The sequence below is a fragment of the Ictalurus furcatus genome, chromosome 20 (assembly GCF_023375685.1).
Source record: "Ictalurus furcatus strain D&B chromosome 20, Billie_1.0, whole genome shotgun sequence".
NCBI lineage: Eukaryota > Metazoa > Chordata > Actinopteri > Siluriformes > Ictaluridae > Ictalurus > Ictalurus furcatus.
Window position 1 is genome coordinate 19,214,396 of NC_071274.1, and position 23,398 is coordinate 19,237,793.

Here is a 23,398-nt window from a genome sequence, read left to right on the forward strand (position 1 = left end):
TGTCTGTCCATAACACTTTATTATAGTCACATATGTTAAAATTCAAGATGCTTTCAACGGTGTACTGGCCCTTTAACTGTTAAAATACTTCAGTCCTCTTCCTCCTCTTCCTCGGCGTCGTTGTTTTCCAGTTTCGCCTCTTGTGCTTCCTTCAGAGCCTCCTCCTCCTGGACACTGGGGTCCAGTTCCTCTGTGATCTCAGGCCCATTGGGGTACTCGGACTCTGGGGGAGGGGGGAGGGCCGGGGTAAAGTCCTCGCCCAAGAACTGCAGACCCCAGCCGATGTATATGTTCTCAAACTTCTTGCTGAAAAATTGAGTCATGTAATCAGCTGAGGAGATCCTTGTACTCCAAGGAGGGGTCATGTAATCATCTGTATCATAACAAAGTTGACTAGAAAAGCAGTTTCCAGCACATGAGGATGTATGTTATTTGCTATCATAATAATTCTATTAGGAGCTGAGTGTAAAAGAGATCTTACTTGCCACACGCGTACGCATAGGCACCAGGCCACACGTTGGAGCGCACAAAAGCAATGGCATACTGGGAGATTAGGTCTGAGGAGATCCCGGTACTCCAAGCAGGGGTGTTATTAACCTCTGAAATATAAGAACATATTCGTAAGATATGTTTGCTCAGAAAGAAAAAAGTGACACCCACATAAAGTCAAAGACTCACCTGTGTCCGCAGACAGTGGTGTGAGAAGCGGTGGTCCAACCTCACGCTCAGGCTCGTCGGGATCTTCCTCCTTCTCCTCTTCCTCTGCATCTTCTTCAAGAAGATTCTCTGTTTTTTCAGCCAGATTGGCCCACACACAACGACCCTGGTGCACACACAAAGATAATCAGAAATCCTTGGTTTCGGTGGCGTGGCCATATGTTTTCCAAATCAGAAATCTTATTTGTGACCCACTCTAATGTTAGCCTCCACCCTCACAGTTTAGCAGGAATTGTTTGCTATGGGAGTTCATGGGTGAAAATTGACTAACACTAGAGAGAAATGTGGGGAAAATTCTCATTCTATTTTCTTTCTCACCTGATTGAGAATGTGCGGAATGTGGTGGACCCATACCGACAGCGACTCTGCCATCTCCTGCACGTTGACACCTTCAAAGTCAGGGTTCTCCTCGATGCTGTCTCGCGCTGCATTCTCCTCGTCTTCAGCCTCCTCTTCCCGTAACAAATAGAACCCCAGTGGACTGACCTGGGTCTCCGCCGAGATGCGGGCGATCTGGGCACGCAGGTAGTTGGCCTCGTTGCCAGGGAAGGGTGGGTAGCACACGATGGGAGCGTCCAGGCGCCCGGTGAAGAACTTGCGAATTTGTCGCGCGACTGTGATCTGAGCAGGGGTGATGTCAGGAAGACGGACCCAGGGCAGGCCCGGCTCTTGGCACACAAAGTAGGTGAACTTGTTGGTGCCGGAGTGACGAGGCTCCTTAGGGACTGGGGTGGGTGGCTTGTAGCTTGACTTGGGGACTTTGATTACCTCATCCTCTTTTCCAGCCTCTCCCTTATCCTCATGTGTTTCCTCCACTTCCTCTTCTTCCTCATCGCCCATGTAGTATGTTTCAGCCACCAGGTAGTTCCCTTCGATACCAAGGATTTTGCCCCAGAATCGGCAGCTATGCAGGGGCTGCACATCCACCAGCTGCTTCAGGGCCAGAAGAATCCTCTGCATCTCCACCCAACCCAGACCAACCCCAATCTGCTCCATGAAGAATGCCATCTCAGTGACATCAGGCAGGGGTCCCTCCATCTAGAAGGAAGACAAATAAGTTGTATGTGAAATCTCCACTCTTAATGTTCCATTGCAATGGCTTCTTAGCAGTAATTTGATCACGGATGCCTACCAATTGTAGAAAACTATTATTTATATGATTATTTTCCAGTAACAGCATGACTGAATGTTTTATTCCTATTACACCACAGCAATTTGCCAATGGTTAACATTTTTCATTAATTAAAGAATGACACGTTGTACATTTTATCCAGTTAAGTTCCTGTTAGTTCCTGTCATCGCTCACGTTATAGCAGCTATAAACATTCATTCCCTCACCAATCTATAAAATGTCTTTTGAGGTTAATAAAGGCTTGTCATTTTACTGTGAAACCTCAAAGCCCTCCATCCTCAGGATTTTCCTGTGTTAGGAAGGCTAGGAAAGCGTTTTCGTCTGAGCAGCAGTTCGAAAAGATGCTAGCTTTATGTGTCTCATGGGTTCTACTCAACCACATTTGTATGTTTCATTCTGTTTAAAAACTCAACCCAGTTGCCTATTTAAAAGCAAAATGCAGCCATTTTTTAAGCAAAGAAGCCTATGAGAAAATGAGATTGTTGCCTGAGATGGGCTGACACATCTATTGATGGTTAAATGCACATTTATAAAGCGTTACAAGAGCTAAATGCCACTGCAATCATGCAAGAAAGGAAACTGTTCTGACTTGCACCTCGTTGGGTTCTCCCTCGTCCTCTTGTTTAAACAGCGCACCCTGTTTCTCAGCCAGCAGCTCAGAGGAGGTTGTGGACGGAGCATCCCTCATCATGCTCTGCTTATCCAGCACCGTGCTGCACTTTACCTTGTGGCTCAGATCTTCAATCACATCCACGGCGTTCTCTGGACGCTCGTCCATCACTTTGGTGAGCAGGCGAAACAGATGGTCATAGCTGAAAATGACAGTAAATGCATCACTTAGCAACATCCTATTAGTTAGGGTAGGTAATCATGATGGTTAGGTTGTTGTGCTAGATGGTTATGGTTAGCTAGGGTAGGTAATCATGATGGTTACTGAACTTAAAGTTTCAGAATGTAATGCAGCTGTAAATTACTTCATATTTCGTAAATAATATATTTTTAAAAAACGATGAAAAGTAAAAGAAAACAGTCCTACTGGTTGTTGTGTTAAATAAAAGTTACTCACAGGTTGAAGGTTGTTTCTGGTCTGTTTTTCAGCAGGAAAGCTTTAAATCTCTCCACAGCCTGCTGCCTTTGGTCAGCACGCGCTTCAGCAGAAGTCTCCATGTGTCTGTCGTTCAGTTTAAATAAAAGGAAAATTGTTAAGTTGATCTCTGGGTCTCAGTTCTGAACGTCTCTAGTCTGTGTCACGATGTTTCTGTATCAGATCAGATACATTTGTTTTTGTTCTTGTAATGTGTTGTTTTGTGAGCGTCTAATCAATTCTCGTCCTTATTCTCTCTCGAATATCGTTTTATTATCTGCTCGAACAGACAGACGGCTCTTACAGTCTCCCTCCAGCCTACAGCACGTAATAGAGTAGAATTTTGGTGATTACGTCATAGTTATAGATGTACTAGATGCATGTTCTGTTTCTATTCGTGACGTGTTCCTAGGGTCGTCGCCTGGGCGTTTGGGGGTTGGGTGGTGACGGTTTGGTTAAGCAGCCGCTCTTCCTGAAAGCGCAGTTAATCCAGCCGCACAGAAATAATTTAGGAGCGCAGTTTATTACATACTTAGCGGTAACAGCACCGAAAACGGAAAACGAGCGTCCGCGAGTTCATACACAACAACAACAAATGAACAATAATCATTTTAAATAAATAAGTAACAAAAACAAACATTGATAGTATTTTTGAGTTTACAGGCTGAATTTTTTTTTTAAATTATTATTATTATAATTCTTTACATTATAAAATGGCAAAGTCGATCAAGTTTAAATATTAAAACATGAAGCTGTATAAAAATACATTTACTAACACATCTTTAAGGAAACTATATGGTTGTTGTTGTTGTTGTTATAAATCTAACCGTAAATACATTTTTAAAACGTGTAGATGGTTCATTTCACAGAGGAAGTCTGACATCAAAATATTCATAATTTACTTCATCTTAAAGCTGAAGTAAAATGGACATTTCAAACTGGTAGACAATCAAACCCTGTCAAATCACTCCATAGAGACCTGCTCTGTGCTCAGAATCAAGATCGATGAATTTTAAACTCATTGGATCTGTCAATATAATTGTCCTAGGAGGCACTTTTTAATCCATTATAAAATGGATATTGCAAATTGGTAGACAATCAAACCAGCTCAGATCAGTTCACAGGAACGTCCTCTATGCTCACAGTAACGGTCAATCAAGGCGGTGGCAGCTGGTTCATTTTGGGTTGTGGGCAATGTAGAGAGAGGCTCGTATTTCATATTACTTTTGCCAACAACAACAACAACAACAACAACAACAACAATAATAATAATAATAATAATAATAATAATAATAATAATGCCACTTCAGTACACCTATTTTTAAACTAAGATTAAGCGTGGCACACTATAAAAACCATCATGACATAAAGCACTAATGTAAATAATAGCGACCAGCAAAAAGATAAAGAGAGGCTCACATTTCATATTACTTTTGCCAATAATAATAATAATAATAATAATAATAATAATAATAATAATAATAATAATAATAATACCACGTAACTAAGACTATTTTTAAGCTAAGATTAAGCGTGGCACTTTTAAAAACCATCATGTCACCGCTAAAGAGCAAGGCTACGCATAAAGCACTCACATAATATATAATTAATATATATCAATCTTAATGTTAATTAATGTTCATATTTCTATTATGGTGTACTGTTCTATTATGGTGTAAAAAAATGTATTTTGATGCTTTGGGTACACTGTTTCTTGAAACTTTCGTGTCAATAAAGCCCCTGCTGTCGGAAAGTAAAGAGACTACACAAATGTAACAAATATTCTTCTCGAATACAGTCAGATTAAGTCAATGCTGTGATGTCAGCCCGGAGGTACGCGCCCAAAACAAGAAGAGCGCTCCTCGTGTAACTGCCGCTGGGGTGCTGAAAGGACAGTTCCCTTTCAGCACCTCTGGTGTTTTCTACAGGATCAGCGGGTGGCTGGAAGGCGGGGCGCCCCGGTCCAGACTACACACGCTGGGTCGTTTGTGAACTACCCCGCTCCCCCCGGATACAATAAATGGCTTGACGATATTTCTAACAAAAGCCCTGGTTGAATATTTACTGTGAGTTTGTCTGTTATGATGAAAAATGTGAATATTGTCATAGTACCACCAAATGAAGGAAGTTGTTGAATGGTGCTGGTTATGGCAGGGTGCTTACCCCTGCACAAAGACGGATGCTTCATAAAGTCCAGTTTACATAGCAGCATTGACTGACAGTGGATACAGTGGTAATGCCACTGTGGTCGGCAATCTAATCCACATCTGTGAATGGTATACCCTAAAACAGTGGTTTTCAAAGTGGGGGCCGCCAGGGGGCGCCCGGGGAGCCTCAACAATTTGGTGTGAAAACTAAATAAATGCATGATTTTTTCAAGTATATCAACAATATACTCAATTTTTTCAAGTATAGTTTTTCAAGACATCTTGCAAAAGGGGGGCTTTGGTCAAATGATAATGCCATTTTGGGGGCCTTGCCCGGGAAAGGTTTGGGAACCCCTGCCCTAAAACATAAGAACATTGGACTGTAGTATTATTAAGATGATCATCAGTGTAAATTATGAATACCCAAAATCTGAATAAAGAATCTGGTTACCACAAACAAAACATAAAGTCAGTGGTTTGGATTCATTGCTCAAATTGAATTAATCATAACATTCAGTCTGCTTTTCATGCATAGACATATCATAACTCAGTTTACCTTTCCCAAGAGAATGTTTGCAAACTTTACCTTCGTGGAGAACTGCACGGTTGAAATGGTTCTCTAAATGGGTTTTGATTTTGCTAAACTTTGTTGAGTGAAACAAAGCTGAACTGCAGAACAGGCAGCGGAAGTCCTTGCAGCATGTGGTGCATTTCTTCAGTTCGGGCAAGGATCTCCATCAGGGGCGGAGCAAAGGTTTTGTCTTTGGGGGGCCCCTTATTATTAATATCTTGTTGTAGCCTATAATATAAAAAAAATATTGGTTCAGGGCCCTTTATTATTAATATCTTGTTGTAGCCTAGAATTTAAAAAATGTTGGTTCAGGGCCCTTTATTATTAATATCTTGTTGTAGCCTAGAATTTAAAAAATGTTGGTTCAGGGCCCTTTATTATTAATATCTTGGTGGAAAAGGGAATTGCATGTCCAACATTATCTTTCTTTTTGTAATAGCTCTTTCCACCAGGGAAACATGTCTCCAACAGAGACATGAGACCAGTGTCATTCAATATAGGAAGACAGTGGATATATTTCACAACCTCTCTTTTTACCCATACTGGTGGAAAAGGGAATTGCATGTCCAAAATTAACTTTCTTTTTTTAAATAGCTTTGTTCATCTGGAGATAGAGACATGAAACCAGTGTCATTCAGTAGAGAGGGACAGTACAATTCTCTTAGTGACTGGGTGCCACCATGATAACTCTCACCCTGTCTGTGTGAAGTCTCAGAGACCATCCCCCACGCTGGTGCAAGAACTTGAACTCTTTGTCATGTTCCTCAAACCATTCCTGAACAATTATTGATGTGTGGCAGGGCGCATTATCCTGCTGAAAGAGACCACTGCTATTAGGGAATACTGTTGCCATGAAGGGGTGTACTTGGTCTGCAACAATGCGGTACGGGTAGGTGGTACGTGTCAAATTAAACATCCACTTTCACTTGCCCATTTTTCCTACTTCCAACAAATCAACTTCTAGAACTGGCTGTTCATTTGCTGCCTAATACAGCCTATTCCACTCCTTCACAGGTGCCATTGAAATGAGATGACCAATGTTATTCACGTCACCTATCAATGGTTTTAATGTTATGGCTAAGCAGCTGTATTGCATTCTGGAGCGTTGAGTCCAGTGTCTGCAATAACACTTACATCTCATAAATAGGACATGCCCACTGTCCCTGGAAAAGCTCTTGCGCGTTTGTTTTTCGGAGCTAAACCCGACAGTTACGCTTTATTTTTGAGATTGTTGAAATTTTTCTTCTATTAAACGCTATTGTAACTGCTCTGGAAAGTTACAAGTGACATCAGCGGGGCACACAACCATTAACTTCTCACAAGAATAATGAAAATACAGCATTAACCATGAAATTAACACCAGAATCACTGAACACATCACAAACATTTCAATATAAACATATTTAATTTGTTTCACGGTGCATTTTTCCTTTAAAGCTCCAGGCTACCCTTAAGGATGTGAGAAGTCAGGGGTTGATCTAAGCTGCTGGCTTTTCTCTCACCGGGATTTCAGGAAAGCTGCTTCACTAGGGACTGTGCTTAAAAGATGGCTAAAGGAAGTGAAAGAGAAACAGCAGAATGCAAATGTTTATAGTAAAGAATTTGCAATCATGACAAAAAAACTAATAAATGGGGATGTCTCGTGTGGAGGATTCTTTTCTAAAAGAGACAAAGGTTTTCCTTTGTTACTAAGTTAAGGTAGGTAGATGGGTCTAGCATTGGGTGCATTAATAATAATGTCAATGGAAGGTACAATCCAGATGGAAGAAAATTAGATGATTCTCTTACTGTGTAATAGCTTTCAATACCAACCCTGGACACAAGATGGAGACATTTTAAATGAAATGACAAAAAAACGGACCAAAAAAACAAAAAAAACAAACAAAAAACAGTTCAAAATATCAGTATGTTTGACCATATGGGTGTCATGTGACAAGTGCAGATAATACAACTTTAAAAAAAAATCATTTAAATGTACTCTTTAAAAATGTATGGTGAGACAAAATGGGGCTTTCTTGTCAGAATTCCTCTGCATCATTTCTAATAAACAAAATAGATGGACAAAAAAAAAAATATTTTAATGACTTATAATACTTCAATAAAAATGATCCTCCAATCATTAATGATGCAATGTTGATAAGATTTGAAAAGATCTCAGATACTGACTTCTACCCAAAAAGGCCGTCGATATGCAAATTATCTTTTTTTGGTGCGCGTTCACGAGACGGAGGAACAGAGCCGTGCACGCGCGGAGGACAGAAGCCGGAAACATGGCGGCGCTCATGTCACTGACTCAGGTAACTCAGCCTTTTAAAGTTTTCTTTTTATTTTATTTTCAGCTTCGCGACAAACATCGAATGACTTTAAACTAGCTAGCTACGATACACACCTCAAAAAGGGTTTGCTCCAGTTTTATGAGAGCAAAATGAGGCTAATGAGAGCTAACACAAACCGAGTGTGTTCAAGCACACACTACAGCTCTGACAGGAAGACGCTTTCAAATGCAAGGCGGAATGCCGTGGCCTTTCGTGTATGATATCAACGATATATGTGATAATATCACTTAGAAATGCGTTTTTGTTTGTTTCGAAACTTGTAATGTATCCATGTCTCGGTGTGTAGGTGCGGGAAGATGACGACGACAACAACAGCAACCACCGTGTCTCCTAGACGCCCACTTTAATACTGTTACATAACCAACTATATATTAATCTGTATATAAACCGCTATTAGTGTGCTATCCTGGGGATTAAATCATGAAATACGTCTTGTATTAATATCTTAAAATACTTTTGACACACTTGAAAAGATTTAATTCAATTCAACAATACACACGCAGTGGTGCTTGAAAGTTTGTGAACCCTTCTGTTGTCACCTCTGGCTTTAACAATACAGTGGTGCATGATGGTCAACAAACAGACTTCATATAAAAACCATAATGAACTTTCCTTTGCTTTTACGCTATCCGTCGTTACCCAGATGAGGACGGGTTCCTCTCAAGGTTTCTTCCCCTTAGCATCTTAACACCGGCTCGCTCAGTTGGGATAAATTCACACACTTAAAATCTGTACCCTGTGTTTATATGTTTCTGCAAAGCTGCTTTGAGACACTGTCCGTTGTAAAAAGCGCTATACAAATAAAATTGAATTGAATGGTCCATCAATGATCCAGTGGTTTGCCACTCCTGAGGAGTGTAACGATGGTCTTGAATTTCCTCCAGACTTTTATAGATCCCGGTTCTTAAAAAAAAAAAAAAAACGGACGCTCAGTCACACCAGACCGTCGTCCGATTGATTGAAAACACCCGACTCTAATTTCACCTTCAAATTAACTGCTAATCCTAGAGGTTCACATACTTTTGCCACTCACAGATATGTAAAATTGGATCATTTTCTTCAATACATAAATAAATGACCAATAATATCTTGGTCTCATTTGGTTAATGGGGTTCTCTTTAGGACTTCTTTTAGGATAAATCTGATGATGTTTTAGGTCATTTATCCAGAGATCTAGAAAATTCTAAAGGGTCCACAAACTTTCCAGCGCCACCGTATTGTTAAAGCCAGCGGTGACAGTAGCGAGGAAAAACTCGCTGAGACAACACGAGAAAGAAAGAAACATTAAGATGCAAAAAGAAGTCCATCCGCTCCTTGGTGACACCAGAGAGTGAGATTATACGTTGGTACCCTTCCACAGTTATACAGTATGAGCGCCATCGTCTTTATGATTACAGCAGCAGTTGTTCGCTTCAAATCGACAGCACGCAGATAAGATTATCCACTGAAGCAAGATCGAGACTTTGACTGTTTTTGAGAAACGCACATCTTTAGGGTATCCATGTGAAACCATCTACAGCAGCAGGAGATGAGACACAAATTCAGAAAGCTTAAATTTCTTCCAATGTCCCACCCTGGGTCTGTGTGTCAGCTGTGATTCGACTCGTGCCAAAGCGTAAAGGGTTAAGGTTCTTGATCAAACTTGGTGGTGCCGTGGCTTGAACTTAGAACCTTCCGATCAGTACCCCAAAGCCTTAATGACCGATTTATTTACTTTTTTTAATGTTTGTTCTTTATTATCATGTTAAACGTCGTTGTCCTTTCATTTTTATATGTTGATTTTTGTCTTTCACTGTATCTTGTTCTTTATTTTAACCACCAGATGGATGTTCTTCTCCATCTAATTATATAATAATATTAATAATCTTTCATTTCTGTACTTCTGTAGATATCAAATGGAAACCCAGCATATGAAACCTTCTACAAACAGGTAAAACGGTATTGCTCACATACCTTTATGAACGGTTTATAGATAGATAGATAGATAGATAGATAGATGTAGATATATTTGTGGTGGCCTGGGAAAACATGTCATGTCAGTAAAACACTTAAAGTCCCCATAAAATCAAAAGTTTTCTGGCTTTTTAGTATGAATATGTCATTCTTAAGGTTCTCTATGTGAGGTAAGGTAAATGCTGTTGGCTATTTAAAAAGGGGGAGGAGCCACTAGATATGTCCTGTTCTGACTTCCTGTTTCAGTGGAAATGATGTCAACACCTCAAAATACTGCTGCGCAGTTCAAGGCAATTCACATGGACTTTAATAACGTGCCATGAATCGATGCCATTTATTTTGTCTCTAAAGTGCACTTTTCTCCATTTTCACTTTACCAGAGTTTAAAATGCAAAAGAGAGATACTTCAGTTTAAGAAAACCTGTAGTTTTCACAACTATATGTCGTAGAAAATGTCACCATGGGAAGGTGTTTTTCCCCAGGCCACCAAACGTGTTGATGTTCCTGCGCAAGCTGAGCGTTAATGTAAATGCTATTGTTGCATGTACGCGTTGTTGAATGCATCTGGTTGGTGCAGGTGGATCCAGGAAACATGGGCAAAGTTGGTGCAGCTGAAGCAGCGCAGTTTTTGAAGAGGTCAGGGCTTTCAGACAGTACTCTGGGCAAGGTAAGCCATTTTAGCTCTGCATCATCAAAACTACCAACCGGTTCAGTTAACGGAGATTACGCGTACTGTTAAATATGTATACAACAATGCTGTCGAGTTCTTGTTTCTGATTTTATATATATATATATATATATATATATATATATATATATATATATATATATATATATATATATATATATATATATAATGCATGTGTGTGTGTGTATAAAGATATATATATATATATATATATATATATATATATATATATATATATATATATATAGATAGATATTATATAACAGCAGCTCTGATGGTAGCGGGTTTCAATTAATGCACATGTTCTAATGCGTTATCATTTCCTTTCTGTAAGGAGATGTTTATTTAACATTTATGGAAGGAGTCTCCGGTGTCAGCACTTTGTAACTGAGTCGCTTTAAGTTTTCAGGACAGAACACGCTAACAAAGTAACAAGCTGCAAATTTTGTCGATTTACCTTTGAGAGAAAAGAAAAGAGAGGCTGGTGAGGAAGCAGACTGTTTATAGCTGCTATAATGTGATTCGTTTCCTATAACAGCACCGCCTGTTGTGTTTTCCTGTACTCTTTACATGTCATTTTTTTTCTGCTTAGTTCTGATAATTGGTAACATAGTGGGATGAACCTTTTTTCATATTATTATTATTATTATTATTATTATTATTATTATTATTATTTCAGATCTGGGATTTGTCAGACCCAGAAGGAAAGGGCTACTTGGACAAGCGGGTACGTGTGTCTGTTGTTTCATATGAAAGTAGATATATTTTGTGGAGGTGGTGGTGAGCCTTTTTTGTTTACATTTTCATGCACTACAGAATTATTATTATTATTACTGTTATGCCACAGTACGTTACCTATTCAACCAACCCATATGACACAATTATGTGTATTTTATTTACGTCTGATGATGTCTCTCTTCTTGTTTTGTTTTTTTTCCCTTGCTTTGTAGGGTTTCTTTATTGCACTAAGGCTCGTGGCTTCAGCACAGAATGGCAGTGATGTCAGTCAGGCCTCCCTGAACCAGACCATGTCAATACCTGCTCCTAAATTTGTACGCATTTCTTCCTTCTTTATGGAGAAAAATGTCACTGTATAATTTGGTATTTAGTGCCCAACTGAAAAAGTGTTGCTGAAGTTTCATTAAACGTACAGATGCAAGTAAACCTTCGTCATTCGTAAGTAAAACGAACGAAATGTCCTTTTCTGTTTGTAGAGAGACACAGGCAGCCCTTCCTTAATATCTTCATCTTCCAGTGACTCCACGTGGACCGTGAAGGTGAGAACGTGTGCGTTAAAGATTGGTTAAATGTAAAAATCTTGGTTTCATTGCTGTAATCTGCTACATTAAAGAGTAGAGTGCAAAAGTTTGTACCCCCCATGTTTCTCAGTGCTGTTTTACAAACTGCTCAGAGGACATGAAACAGGTGATAAAAGCAAAGTTATAATAAGAATTTTCACTATTAAGATCTTACACAGTATTTGGCTATTTGTATTACTAGTGCTAATAAATATCTTGTTGCTATTCATTACCTTGTCTTCTTCATTTTGTACTAAGGGTGTGCACTGTAATTGTACTTAATTATAATTATTTTATGTGCTCTGTGTCTCTCTCTCTCACTCTCTCTCTCTCTCTCTCTCTCTCTCTCTCTCTCTCTCTCTACAACTGTAGTTTGATGAAAAAGCTAAGTATGACAGCATATTCGAGAGTCTCTTGCCCATCAATGGGCTTCTGTCAGGAGATAAAGTGAAACCAGTCCTCATCAATTCAAACCTGCCCCTTGATGTGCTTGGGAAGGTATGTTATGTAAGGAATAACTTACAACAAGGCCTGCTGCTCTAGCAAAATGAACAGCAGCAAAGTTGATTTATTTTCCAATAGTTTCTGTTATTACTTATGACAAAAAAACAACACAACGTGTCAAAATTCTGACCCTGGAGAGAAAGTCAGCAAAAGTCTCACAAACGTCACAATATCAAGGATTATAAGCTTTTTTTTTTTCTTTGTTAAACAAATTTTCTTTTTGTTATTGGTCTCCGATAATGTAAATCGTCTGTCGTACAAGTCCCTGTGAACGAGCTGTTACTATAGAAACGATAAACTGTTATATCCTGCGCTTTAATGTAAACTTTGCAGCCAGGATTAGTCAGAGAAAATTAATCACCACCCTCTGACCAATCAGATTAGAGAATTCAACAGGTATAAATACAGTTTATTACTGTTTACTACTACGTTATAGATGTTATGTATTAACATTAAATAGTATGTCTTCTTTTTTTTATTATTTTATTTTTATGCAGGTTATGACATTTATGTTTTATGTTCTTTTGTCAGATTTGGGATCTCAGTGACATTGATAAGGATGGACATTTGGATAAAGAAGAGTTTGCAGTGGTGAGTTGAAAATCTGATCCAAGTATACAGTATTTCTCATTATAATGTGTGATATGTAGGAAAATGTCAATACAAAGGACCTAGCAGCAAAAAAAAAAATCTCTGGTGCATTTATAATCTGTTTTGTAAATCAGTTCCTAAGTCACAAAGTTTATGGTATAAACATACACTGGGTACTGTAACTTATGCTTTTTCTTTTTCCTCAACTGATATTTATGGGGACAAAAGGACATATCTGGTGCTCGAGGTGATTCATTGAGTGTTGTTTATGTCGCCGCTCAGGTTATGCATTTGGTATACCGAGCCCGAGAGAAAGAACCTCTTCCTTCCATCCTACCGACGTCCATGATCCCTCCATCCAAGCGGAAGAGGAGTGCAGTTACTCTGGCTGGTTCTGTACCCGTTCTACCTTCCAGTCCTTTCCTCTTGAAGGAGAACCTTCGGCCCACAGCACCTCTCTCCAAAAGCCCTCTGACCATCACCTCCAATCTTTCACCCTCAAACTCCTTTAGGAGCTCCAGCCCAAGTCCTAATCCCAGCCCAGCACCACAACTGGTATACACACACATACACATTGTTTCTTATTACAATATTTAAAAAAAACCAAAAAAACCCCAACCTAACATTGGTAAAAATAACAGAATAGACAATTTCTTTTAGGAGCTCTAGTTAGTTGCTCCAAGTACTTACTAGTCAGAACATCTTTTGTAATATTTGTTGACTTTCCCATCACATTATACCAGATGCCAAATTCTGTTGCACTACAGGCCACATAAAACAATCATACACATGGTCTCATGATGTGGACCACCACCTCTCAAACAGTCAGGACGATGGGACATCTCATTTCAATTCAGGAAGCTCCCTCTGTTGCACTAGCACTCAAGCGTTCTTGAACAGGCACAGTAAAGGGCAGGACGGTATTTGTTTGAATTTTGGGTTTCAAAAACGACCAACTCTAGCCAACGTTCTCCAAAATTGCTGAATAATAGCTTTTAAACGTGAAAGGAAGGATCTTCCATGTGGAGATGTGGAGTGAAAATGATTCCTAGGTTGTAAAATAAACAGGGAGCTTTACAACAGGTAACGAATGGTAGTTTGATGGTTATACAAATGTTACCACCCGGAGAAGACAAACATTCCCACCCAGTCCGAACGCTGTATCAAATGTCAGCCCAGACCTGCAGAAACATTAACAGTCTCAGTGGATAAAGTTTAAGGATATGTTTTATGGCAAGTCAAACGTTGCCTTCGGTATTTGTGTTTTAAGAAAAAAAAAAAAAGAAAGAAAGACGTAAACCTAAACTTAAGTGAAGTAGCAGCACGCTTTCATCCGGGACTTGCAGGATAGTTTCACTGTCTAACCGAAGTGGCACTTACTTTAGGATCTTTTTAAACAGCCCAGAGTTTATGTTTCAAACCTGTATGTGCTGTCTTAGCATTGAATCTGTGCTAGCGAAACTGGTTTATCAGCCTTCTGAGCATGGCCTCATTCCCCATTCCTTTTGTATTCATGTCATCATGACATACATTGTGCTGTTTGCATTGCAACACCTTTTTAGTGTGTTTTCCTTTTCTGGACTTTTCTGTTGTACCTGTCCATAATGCTGTGTTGAAAAAGATGATTCAATTTTATTCATGGCTTTATTTATGATGGAGCTTTGAGTTGTAATTATGTATATGATCGTGTGTGTGTGAGTGTTTGGACTGAATTTGGAAATTGATGTGTTTTTTTGTTTGTTTGGGGGGGTGTTGTAGCATGCTTTGGCGAACTGGGTGGTGCCCCAGGAGGACAGGGAGCAGTATGAGGAAATCTTCGAGCTGGCTGACTCTGATTTCGACAGCATGGTTGGAGGAGGTGAAGTGAAGGACATCTTTATAAACTCAGGGCTGCCCCAGAGTGTCCTGGCCCATATCTGGTAAAGATGCTGACACACGGTGTATTTGTTTCATTCATTTCATCACAACTACTGGGCTGTGTAAGGAATAAAACTTGATGGGGTGGGATGGGGTGGGGTTTAGTACGGCACACCCCACCCTGGGGTTGATTTTATTCCTCTTATGTCAAAGCAGTTTGCCGGGACGAACAATGTTTTTGATGCTTTTCATCCATTTACAGTTCCTATAATTACATTTAATATTGTGGAACATCCAAGAGATATGTCACTTACACATAGAGTAGCTTGAAAAATCCGTTCCCTCACCAGCCTCTCCTTTTTTATGACAAAGTGCAAAGTCCTCTGTCCTGAAGACTTTCTTATGCTACTGTTATTACGTTGTGTATTTAACAGCACTGTGGTATAAGAAACATTTTAAATAGCCGCACTGTCCAGTCAATCACGTGGTGTATAGCCATAGCATGACATTTCAAATTAAAAATCAATAAAATGATCATGAACTTCCAGAAAGTTTTGTTTTTGATGCATAGTTCAATCCAAACCTGTGTTGTATTAAACTAAACTATCTCTTGGAAAAAAACAAAAAAACCAAACAAACACTCTGACTTTATCTCTCGTTTACTCTCTTTCTCTCTCTCTCTTTTTTTTTAGGTCACTGGCAGACACCGAAAATGTAGGCAAATTGACCAAAGAGCAGTTCAGTCTGGCCATGCACCTTATACAGCAGGCAGTCAAAGGTGTTGACCCCCCTCAGAGCCTGAACCCCGATATGATTCCTCCTTCAGAGAGGGGCTCTGCTACCTCTGCCGTGAGTCCATGCTGAACTGAGTACACAACGTTATCTAGAGGTGTCCAGTCTTATCTGCAAAGGACCACGTGGCTGTAGGTGTTCATGCTTGAGTGAAATGAAGACCTGCAGCTACATCAGCTCTTTGAGGATAAGACTGAGACACCAATGTGCATGTACTGTATGGTGGACAACGACACTGTACTTTGATGCCCCCTAGTGGCTGACAGTCGAATTTTTTTTTGTGTGTGTGTGTGTGCGTGTATTGGTCCATTTTGCACAACAGGAATCAATGGCATTGTGTTTTCCAATATGTATAAGTACACACAATTTATAAATTAAAATATAGTATTTTATTACGTAATTGTACAGATTGGAGGCATTTTTAGAATCAATATTTCCTTTTTTTCGTTCTGCTCTCTCTTTCTTCTTCACTGTTTCTTTATCCTTAGGCAATCTCATCAGAAATCTCCTCATCAGCCGGTTTCGAATTCGCTGGACTCTCCGGCATGTCCAGAGTAAGTCCTTTTAAATTTTTGCCTTTCAGTTCATTCAGTACTGACATCTAGTGTTTACTTCCATGCACTGCAACGGATAATCCTTTTATTTTATACACTCTGTAATGGGTTATCATCAGGCATAAACATGGAAAGCTACTGTGTTTTTTCTTTTTCTTTTTTTCCCTCTCAGTTGTTCTTTTTTTTTTCAAATTTATTTATTTATTTTAGGAGATTAGTAGTCCAGTGATGCCAGTGGAGTTGACAGGAAACAAAGAGTTTGACGACATTAGCCAGGAAATTGCACAGCTTCAGAGGTGATTTGTAACAATAAAGGAACATCTGTGGAAACCTTACAGATTTATTGGCTCGTGGATGACAATACATTTCTGTGTCTTTTTTTCAGTTTGTCTGGCAAGTGTGCAGAATATTGCACTTAACTGTCTATTTATTTATTTCTATTTGAATAGTGAGAGGCGGACCATAGAGCAGGAGATCAGGCAGAAGGAGGAGACCCTTCGTCAGAAGAACAGTGAAGTTCATGTATGGCTCAGTCTACAAGACATTCTTTAATACTTAACAGCACACAGCATTATCTGCTCCACTATAGGAGCATTTTCCATTGCACTTTTTAATAAGAACTGGCCCAAACTGGAACCCAAACAGACTTTGGGACTACATTTTAGGCTGGTCTGTCTGTGTGTGTGTATTTGTGCCCTCAAGTACTTATAGTACCATTTTCTGCTGTGAAAAGTTTCTGTATTTTTGCTCAGAAGAAAAAAGTCTCCTGAGCCTACTTTTTTACAGAGAGAGTAGCCGAGTGAGTAAAGTAAGTGTGTGTGTGTGTGTGTGTGTGTGTGTGTGTGTGTACATGTACGTACAGGGCATGCAAGTGGACCTGGAGCAAGAGAACGTCAGCGTGAAAGAACTGGAGCGACAGACGCTGGGCGCTCAGAACAGACTGCAGGAAATGGAGCAGCAGAGGAGCAAACTGGAGAGCAAAGTGACCGAGGCCAAGAGCAAGGTCCAGGAGGAGAGCAGCAGGGTGAGAGAGACGGAGAGGCATAGACCAAGAAAAGAGACACAAAAGAGAGATGGCAGTAGAGAGGCAGAGCGATAACCAGAGAAAGACAAGAGAGAGATTTATAGTGATTGAGCGAGAGACAAACAGAGTGAGTTATAGTGATTGGGAGAAAGAGAGCGAGAGCGGGCGGGAGTATTAGGATCTAACGCATTATCACCGATCTGGTTGTGTGTGTGTGTGTGTGTGTGTGTGTGTGTGTGTGTGTGTAGATCTCCTCTTTGCAGACGCAGCTCATATCTCAGGAGGCGTCTCATCAGACGCAGGAGAAGGAAGTGAACAGGACCAAGACGGACTTGTACTGCCTGGAACAGGAGGAGAAGCAGCTGGAGGAGAGCCTGCATGCAGGAAGAGCCAAGCTAGAGAGCATCCTAAAACTGCTCAAAACCTCTCAGAATGAGATGGATGAGGTTAGAGGCAACACTAGAGGCAGTTTCACTTCAGCAGTTTGTTTGAATGTATCTGAAGGTGCTTGTTTATCTTTTGTCGACATCTCATTCTTCACGTAGGTACGGGAAGAGATCTCACAGATCCAGGAGCGGCAGAAGGAACTGAATAAGACCATCGAGCGCTACGACAAAGTTCTCGACGGCAACACGAGCAACCTGGCTGAAATCGACCAGCTCCTTGCTGAGGAGGGTTCAGGACTCAGCAGCACTGTGGTGAGACTACTACTTGTTAAACGCCGTATATTACAAATATTTTCTGTTTCCTCCACCACTTTCAGAGTCTCACTGCTTTCAGTCCCAAAGCAGTCCCTTCTACTTCCTTCACTGAACTCCCACTGAAGATGTAAAGAAATGTCATTTCCAATCATTCAATTGCTTTCAGTGTGCACATCCTCTAAAACATCCACTGGTTAAAATATTCTGCATGTTATACACAATTACTGGTTGTAGCGCGATAATAATGACTGCTGACCAGATATGATGTCGGTGATGGAGAACTGTCAGTACAGAATTGCTTTAAACCACGTCTCGCATAAGTGACGTGTAAACAGCACAGAAATAAGTCCAAAACAACATTAGTATTACTCACAAAGACACCAAAAACATACAGCATGCCGATTGTATGCCCTTTCTTCACGCATGAGGTACGATCACAAAAATAGAGCTCCAGAAACGTTTCTCATCCTGTCATAACGCATTCTTTGTACATGCAGCCGTGCCACTCACTGTTAAACCTACTTCCCTGGAAGCACGCGTCACTTTCACAAGCTCTCTCCTTTCCCGAGCAGGAAATGACTAGACGTTTGTGACGCAGTAGAAATGATTACAATGATAACATCGCCCCCACCCCCCCAAAAAGGCTGAGCAGGAGAGCAAACAACGTCTCTGAATGGTGCGTCTGTTTCAGGAGGACTCCTCCTTCAAGTCAAGGCTGGCCATGTTTAATAACAACGCCGCTCAGAACTTCAGCGTGGATCCCTTTCAGACTGAGGACCCCTTCAAAAGTGACCCCTTCAATAAAGGTGCTGTGATGTACTGAACCTATAGCTTACAGTGTGAGTAGTGTGCTTAAGTCCGATGTATCCCAAATTACACCCCCCCCGGTGCAAACTGCAGGTTTGACTTAATGGAAAGCAGTATTTTAAAGTTTTAAATGTATAATAGAACGTGTGTAGTTTGGGTTTGTGTGAATTAAAAGGCATTTATTCCCTACAGGTTTATATTAATGCACCCGTTCTGATACATTATCATTTACATAATAACAGCTAACTCACAGGATTGTATTATAGATATACTGTCAAATTTAAGCCTAATAATAACGTCTCTTTAAGGAGACATTTATCTGATATTTATGTCAGGAGTGTTTGTGCTTTCCAAGCTGCGTGTCTTTATAACTTTGAGAGAGAAAGAAATCAGGCTGGCGAAGGGACTCGCTCGTTTTCTAGACGATCCGCAACCCACGGTACTGTGCAAAAGTCTTCGGCACATGCCAAAGTGCCTACAAAATAATGGAATGAAACGTTTCTACATTTAAAAGAAATACTGCAAAGAATATTTGGTCTGATGACCTTTTGCAGAACCAGCCACAGTTCTTCTGGAGACTTGCTTCTTATTTTTGCAGCAAAACCCAGCAGCCTTCACAATGTTTATTGTCTGAAAAGTGGTTTCTTTACTGACATACAAACATTTTACTCTAAAAATCTAAAAGGTTTTTGTACTGACTCGATAATGTAGATAAAAATCTAAAATAAATCAATAAAGTGCCTTAGACTTTTGTACAGTACCATATAATATGTTAAACTATTCAGTTACAAGCAGGTAAAAGAATGACCTGTTCATTAACAAAAAAAAAAGGTAAATTATTGGCAAATTGCTGTAGTATCAGAGAAAATAAAACATTTCAGAAAATAATCAGGTAAGTAAGAGTAAGTCCAAGGTGCGTCACATCGTATCGCATCACATCACACCAATCTGTTGATTATTTTCCTATAACAGCACACCCCCTAGTGTTTAATTCCTTATCCATCTTCTCGTGAAGATGTGGCCCATTAGCTACACAACATTCTGCTTCACTAACATCTGCATTTCTGTATTTATATGAAAATTTCTGTGTTTGGACGAGCCGATCATACAAATGCGGTTTCAGGCAGAACCGAAACGATCAGAATCCATGTTAATCCCTGGTATCAGGGGAAAATAATCGATAAAATAGATCAAGAAATTATTTTCCTGATCTACCACACTTAGGTGACAGTTGTCCAGTTGTTATATCTAAAGGATTGCCTTTCTGTTGTAGCTGACCCATTCGGAGGAGATCCCTTCAAGCAGAGTGACCTGTTCAGAGACCCCTTCAGCAGCTCGGATCGCTTCACTAAAAGTCCCGCCAGCCCATTAAACGTGAGTGTCCTCTCAAGGGTTTTTCCTGGTTTGTTTTAGGATGCCGCTATGATATGATGTATGTCAGTTTACTGATGGGTAAATTAAAATTCAATAGCATGTGTGTGTGTGTGTGTGTGTGTGTGTGTGTATATATATATATATATATATATATATATATATATATATATATATATATATATATATATATATATATATATATTTTACAAATGAGGACACGTATTACAGTCGAAAGGAATAGTCCAGTGATTGATTATTTTTTTCTCCCTCTAATTCATCTTCCGCATAGGTATCACACATATGTACGATGACTATAGGCAAGGATCTCGACAGTTTTCCTTGTTCTGAACATCCATTTACACAAAAGTCGCTTATAATGGATGTCTAAGTGTAGTCAATAAATGAAGCAGTCAATAAATGTACAGTTATTATTAAAGTCATTACAGAACTAATAATAAAATGTCTTAGCAAGGTAGGTTTTTCCTCAATTCTCGAGCGATACTGTATAAGTGATCATTGAATGCCCCGACAACTGCCCTTATATTCGATTAATCATAGCCTAAATTAAATGCCCCATGTGGTAAATAGAGATTAGGCTGAAAATAGTTTGAGTATTGCTTTCCGACTGTGAATTATAACAGCTTTGCAATCTTTATTGCGTCTTCTGTTTATAAATATCTGATACAATTTGGTCAAAATGAATGCAGAATAATTCAAGAGTTCAGTTTATTAAGTATAAAGGCTGTTTATGCGTACGTGTTGCCGTGGGCCTAGTCTGGAAAACTAGCCCAATATGATGAAGAAATATCCACAAAAGACCTAAGAGGCCATGCATTATTGTTACGATGGCGAAGACGCCAACATACGTGCAGCACCAGTGACATTCACAAGGCGCTCGATTTTTTCTCATGATCACATGATGTGAGAAAACAGCTTTATGTTATGACAAGATCACAAGAAAATAACTTTTTATGTGGAGATCACGAGAAAATTACGTCGTGATCACGCGACAAGAAAAAATGAAACAGTAATAACCGAAATAGTTAACATGTTCTATGAAAACACAAATCTCTTTCCCAAAATATATTATTTTCTGATCTCGCCTAGACTTTCTGTAAAGATCACATTTAATTAAATGAACAGCCAGATTAACAAGTGCTGTTGCAAAAAATGGCTGTAGGCGAATATAAAAAAAGACAATCTTCAAGGTCATATTTAAAAAATAATATTAATCATTTTTTTTGTTATGCTAAATGCCAATGATATCAGTATGTAGCAGCTGCTTTTACACAGTGTGTTGCTGTCATTCAGTGAGAATGGGATGCAAATTTCTTTCGTATATTAGTTATAGATGTTATAAATGCCGTTGCTTAAGATGTCAACATTTGACCATGTGAAAGGTTTTCCCAGACCACCACACACACACACACATATGGAAGACATTTGATTTTGTTGTTTTTCTGACAGTCGCATGATAGAAACATAAGCATGGTTGTCAGAAACACAGTGTGCTTGTATTCACAGTGAAGGATTATAACAGAATACTGTTTTGCATCTGAGGTTACTTAGGGAATGAGGAACTCCTCTGGGGAAGCACCATCCACTCACTGTACTCTCTAAACCATGTAAAGATTGTCTTATTTTCTCTCCTGCTGTGTCTTACACTCTCTCTCTCTCTCTGTGTCTTTCTCTCTCCTTGTCATGCTGCAGGTCAGCCCTTTTGGAAGGCAGGGGAATCTTACATCCGTCGGTTCTCCTAAGTTGAAAGACTCAGGTACTATATGCTTCCTGCTCGTTCGGAGTTACGTTTAAGTCGGTGAATTTTTCCACTGCGCATTAAAAATGGAAACCAACAGAACATGGGGTTCTAGTTAATTTTCCACGAGCTGGAGAGAAGGCTGGAACGGTTACAGCGATGACCGTAAAACAGACGACGTCATCGTTACAGTGCACAAGGATGCCTTTGTGCAACACGATCCGCTGCAGAGCTGAAATCACTAAAGCGATGCTCGATTAATGCAGTGCTCGTTTTTCATTTTTATTAACTGTAAAGACAAAAGAAAGAACTGGCAGCATGTAAAAAAAAACAAAAAAACAAACAAACATTATTATTGTTATTATTATTATTTATTTTTAAATGGTGCCTGTTCTTTCTTTTCAAGTTTAAAAACGCTTTAAAAAAAAAAAAAAACAGCACTGTGTTGCAAAAGAACTAGATAATGCTGCTTTTTATGCTGTTTATTTGTTTGTTTGTTTGTTTGTTTGTTTTGTGATGGGTTTGGTTGAGGGAACCTAAACGGTCCTGTTTTCCTTTTAAGCGCTTCAGTTCTTTTTTTGGTCATCTTCACTATCTGCGGTTAGCCTTCTCAAGTGTCCATAAGGGGAAGCTTCAGGGCTTTCTGGGTATTGGGGTGACTATATTTTGGTGACAAGATGCTAGATAAAGGTCTCAGTGTTTCATAATGCAGCGTAAGCTCCTCACAAACACACACACACACACACACATACACAAACACAAGCCACGCTGTTCCTCTTAGGCTAACCCATGCACACGCGTTACATGACAAAGCTGTTAACCATGTCATGTTGGTTCATAATTGTGTAAGGACACACACCATGAAGTGTGCAAAAAATTATAGCAAATTTGTGTTACTTTATAGTGGATGTAAGCAAGCAGTCATTCCCTCACCAGCTTCAGCTTCTCTCTCTCTCTCTCTCTCTCTCTCTCTCTCTCTCTCTCTCTCTAAAAGATAAGAAACGCATCTTGTCATGTTGCTGAGAACCCAGAAAGCACAAAGTCATGAAGACTTTTCCATGATAGAAAACTTCCTGTCTGTTACAAAGTGCTGAAACTGGAGACTCCTTGCATAAATATTAAATATCTCCTTACAGAGTAGAAATACAGAGCCCAGGGAATTAGCTCTTACTATAGAAACAATAATGTACAGTGCAGTGAAAAAGTATTTGCCCCACTCCTGATTTCTTCTGTTTTTGTGTAGATCTCATACTAAATTGTTTCAGAAATTAAAACAAAATCTAAGATAAAGCAAAGGCAACCGGAGTGAAGACAAAATACAGTTTTTCAATGATGTCGTTATTTATTGAAGCAAAAAAGTTATCCAATATCAACTGGGCCTGTGTGAAAATGTATTTGCTCCCCGGAGTTACTAATTCCACAAATCTATGATAATGCATTCATAACGGGCTTCAGCTGGATTAGACACAACCAGGTCTGAATACTGCAAACCCTGTTCAATCAAATCAACAT

General features: G+C 39.5%; 2 protein-coding genes across 4 annotated transcripts in view; one reads left to right on the forward strand and one right to left on the reverse strand.

The window, feature by feature from the left end:
* LOC128624471 (radial spoke head protein 4 homolog A-like) lies at positions 1–3,275 on the reverse strand. Of its 2 annotated transcripts, none has more exons than XM_053652153.1 (6): positions 2,916–3,275; positions 2,574–2,661; positions 1,036–1,755; positions 679–823; positions 482–599; positions 1–306 (listed from the first exon to the last, which is right to left on the reverse strand). In XM_053652153.1, the coding sequence occupies exons 1-6, from the start codon at positions 3,014–3,016 to the stop codon at positions 90–92; spliced, it is 1,389 nt and encodes a 462-aa protein (XP_053508128.1). In that variant the 5' UTR covers positions 3,017–3,275; the 3' UTR covers positions 1–89. The 2 variants fall into 2 exon arrangements, with proteins under 2 accessions (XP_053508128.1, XP_053508127.1); XM_053652152.1 differs by having other exon boundaries at positions 2,445–2,661.
* Positions 3,276–7,378: 4,103 nt separating this feature from the next.
* Positions 7,379–23,398, forward strand: part of eps15l1b (epidermal growth factor receptor pathway substrate 15-like 1b) — a 28,929-nt gene continuing 12,909 nt past the window's right edge. For both annotated transcript variants that reach the window (XM_053651518.1, XM_053651520.1), the window contains exons 1-20: positions 7,379–7,948; positions 9,876–9,917; positions 10,518–10,607; positions 11,308–11,355; positions 11,579–11,680; positions 11,843–11,905; positions 12,299–12,424; positions 12,962–13,021; positions 13,304–13,576; positions 14,780–14,940; positions 15,571–15,727; positions 16,159–16,224; positions 16,435–16,520; positions 16,674–16,746; positions 17,087–17,248; positions 17,497–17,694; positions 17,794–17,946; positions 18,641–18,755; positions 20,030–20,130; positions 21,841–21,904. In XM_053651518.1, coding sequence (XP_053507493.1) covers positions 7,841–7,948; positions 9,876–9,917; positions 10,518–10,607; positions 11,308–11,355; positions 11,579–11,680; positions 11,843–11,905; positions 12,299–12,424; positions 12,962–13,021; positions 13,304–13,576; positions 14,780–14,940; positions 15,571–15,727; positions 16,159–16,224; positions 16,435–16,520; positions 16,674–16,746; positions 17,087–17,248; positions 17,497–17,694; positions 17,794–17,946; positions 18,641–18,755; positions 20,030–20,130; positions 21,841–21,904 — 2,248 coding nt within the window. In that variant the 5' untranslated portion in view covers positions 7,379–7,840. The remainder of the gene's footprint in view (positions 7,949–9,875; positions 9,918–10,517; positions 10,608–11,307; positions 11,356–11,578; positions 11,681–11,842; positions 11,906–12,298; positions 12,425–12,961; positions 13,022–13,303; positions 13,577–14,779; positions 14,941–15,570; positions 15,728–16,158; positions 16,225–16,434; positions 16,521–16,673; positions 16,747–17,086; positions 17,249–17,496; positions 17,695–17,793; positions 17,947–18,640; positions 18,756–20,029; positions 20,131–21,840; positions 21,905–23,398) is intronic.

Bases quoted from the DNA above. Each gene is read 5' to 3' on its own strand.
- LOC128624471 (XM_053652152.1), bottom strand. From the start codon at position 3,016: ATGGAGACTTCTGCTGAAGCGCGTGCTGACCAAAGGCAGCAGGCTGTG. The intron at 1,756-2,444 runs GTGCAAGTCAGA...TCTTCCTTCTAG, and splicing joins ACGAGGGAGAACCCAACGAG to ATGGAGGGACCCCTGCCTGA. The intron at 307-481 runs GTAAGATCTCTT...TCAATTTTTCAG, and splicing joins TATGCGTACGCGTGTGGCAA to CAAGAAGTTTGAGAACATAT.